The following is a 2,474-nucleotide window of genomic DNA, read 5'->3' as shown; positions in this document are numbered from 1 at the left end:
AGGAAGATAAAAACACCCGACCACGTCAAATTTGAGCAGGACTAGGCAACCATAAAAGTGGACTATGCTGTCATGATTAGGTTACTTGTAGGGAATATATAGAATGTACAATGTTCACAACAACAACAAAACCAAACCCAACCCTCCAACAATGGGACCTGCATCATGTCACATTATAACCAACTCTCACTGCTTTCAGAACCTCAAAAACAAAACATTATAAGCATTAGTTTTTTTAAGAGATTGCTTCCAAAAGCGACTCTTCGGTGCTCTCTGCTACCACTGTCTGCCATGCATTACCTTCTCACTTCTCACCCCAACAAAGTGCATTCAAAGTGCTTGGACAATTTATAAACGGTATCCATTATTTTCAATTTCATTACTTTCTACCAACGCATATACTAGTTACTTCATTTTCATATATTAGTAAATAAACCTCACGAGCAGGAACAAAATAATGTAGGTCTTAGGTGCACGGTTACATTTTAAAGCTAATAATACACGGTACCCTTTTCTTGTTTCAAAAGTTTGCCACACGTTGTCTCCTAAGCAGGTGTGTGTTTTGATTTAGGCTGCAGTGAGGAAGAGTGAACATTTGGTCGTGAAACACACCAAATGAACAATTAAGTAACCAAACAACTAAGGAGAAATGTTCATTTACACGACACACATTAAGAGTGCTTCACAAGTTATCCAAATTCTAATGATACAAACACGCACACCCGAAAGGTGTATCAGATATGGAAGTTCAGAGAGATGGCCACAACTGTGCATTCTTGACCTTGGATACACTCTCCAGTACCCCCAGTGGTGTCACGTCTCCGATTATCGTCACTTTCTTCGTCTCCATTTCTATGCTGAATGATGTCACTCCTACAAACCCATATATATAATATTCCAAAACACACACATTTAGTTGCATTAACATAAACATCAAACTTTTATGTTTAGAAAGAACATAAAACTCAACTATACTGGAGTAGTAATAATAGTGCCATGTAAACTCGAAAACTAAGTATGGATTAAGCAGACTCACCTTCCATTTTTGAAATATGTTTTCTAAGTTTTCCTTCGCAGGCCCTGCAGTGCAATGACACCCTCAAAACCACAACCTGATCAAGGTTTCAGAAGACAACCCTAATGTCATCGTAAAACAAACCCCAAATTTTCATTCACAAAAAGTGGTAACTAACTAGTAAGACACAAAGGTTGAAAAGAAAAGAAAAGAAAAACCTGGTCCTTTGAGCGAACAGTAGGAGCGTGGTTTGTTTTGATAACCACAGCCTTGTCTTGGACATCATGTTGAGAAGGAACCATTTGTGTGAATTTGTTAGACTCTGATACCCACCCAATGAATGGCGCGTCAGCAAGGAGATATCTTCTGGATGAACCCTCAGCAGTAGCATGATGATGAGTATATAGTTCGCTGACATCAACAGAACTTTTTCTACCCTTATCAGCTGAGCTCTTTCTGGGCTTCTCCAAGTAAGGCTTAGGAGTTATGGGCAATTGGGATGAACAAGGTACACAGATTTGGGTTTTCCTTCCGTCATGGTCGTAGGTTTTGGTTCTTCCACGCGCCGTAGAACGATGGTGCATGCTAGAAGTTACAGCTGTGGAAGCTGAGGAAGAACATAACAAATCAATTCCTTTCATGGTTTTTGTCCCAGTTGTTAATTTCTTTTCTTGCAAACAGTTATAAGGTTATTATAGAGAAGAGAGAATAAGATGGAAGCAATGAACTTTGGTGTAGTAGGTAGTAGCTGAAGTCAGAACAGAAGCAAAGAGAGCAACATAAAAATCTTAACTAGGTAGGGGAAAAGGAAAATAATGCACTTGGTCCCACTCGGGTAATGATGCCTTAGATTAGACACAAGATTAATCTAGATTATTACTACCATTTCTTTTTGTTAACCATCATTACAAATTATAATAAGATAATAAGAAAAGTGGTGCGATATGATTACTACCAGTGGTTGTGGAACTAAGAAAGTTTAGAGGGTGACGAGGACGTTGTATTATTGACGCATCATTGTTCCACAGTGGGCTCCTTCTTTCGTTTTCTTTTTATTAGCCCTTTTCTGGTGCTTTTCAAACACTGGTAGTGGATGAATGGCTGCAAATCAATCACATTGGTTGCTGCATTTTCGCCCCAATTATTAATGTCTGTCATGTTGTTACTTCTTGTCATCTAGCACTTAATCTCATTCAAATGGTTACGTGTTCTTTTCTTCAACTTTGGGAATATCATAATTGTGATAATCACATAGCTGTGACGAATAATGCATATGTTGTGGCCTTAAATCCAACTATGCTATGAATCACACAACTTGAAAAACTGCCACCAAAGTGTTTGTGTTTATGTCTGAAAGAAACAAAGCTCACTTGACAGAAACATAACATTTAATCTAAGTTAAACCCTTTGTTAGGGTTTGAAATAAAAATATTATCCGATTGAACTTGGCCACTACACA

At 38.1% G+C, this 2,474-nt stretch overlaps 1 protein-coding gene across 1 annotated transcript; it reads right to left on the bottom strand.

Annotated features, from left to right (window-relative positions):
• Positions 1-399: 399 nt before the first annotated feature.
• On the bottom strand, positions 400-1,791 carry LOC114169629 (protein SODIUM POTASSIUM ROOT DEFECTIVE 3-like). Its single transcript, XM_028054868.1, has 3 exons — positions 1,234-1,791; positions 1,037-1,112; positions 400-873 (listed from the first exon to the last, which is right to left on the bottom strand). The coding sequence occupies exons 1-3, from the start codon at positions 1,654-1,656 to the stop codon at positions 749-751; spliced, it is 624 nt and encodes a 207-aa protein (XP_027910669.1). The 5' UTR covers positions 1,657-1,791; the 3' UTR covers positions 400-748.
• Positions 1,792-2,474: the final 683 nt, after the last annotated feature.

The sequence above is a fragment of the Vigna unguiculata genome, chromosome 11, assembly GCF_004118075.2.
Source record: "Vigna unguiculata cultivar IT97K-499-35 chromosome 11, ASM411807v1, whole genome shotgun sequence".
Classification (NCBI taxonomy): Eukaryota; Viridiplantae; Streptophyta; class Magnoliopsida; order Fabales; family Fabaceae; genus Vigna; species Vigna unguiculata.
This window is presented reverse-complemented; position numbering and strand designations above follow the sequence as displayed.

Bases quoted from the DNA above. Each gene is read 5' to 3' on its own strand.
- LOC114169629 (XM_028054868.1), bottom strand. From the start codon at position 1,656: ATGAAAGGAATTGATTTGTTATGTTCTTCCTCAGCTTCCACAGCTGTA. The intron at 1,113-1,233 runs GTTTTTCTTTTC...AACCTTGATCAG, and splicing joins CTGTTCGCTCAAAGGACCAG to GTTGTGGTTTTGAGGGTGTC. The intron at 874-1,036 runs GTGAGTCTGCTT...ATGGGTTTGTAG, and splicing joins ACATATTTCAAAAATGGAAG to GAGTGACATCATTCAGCATA.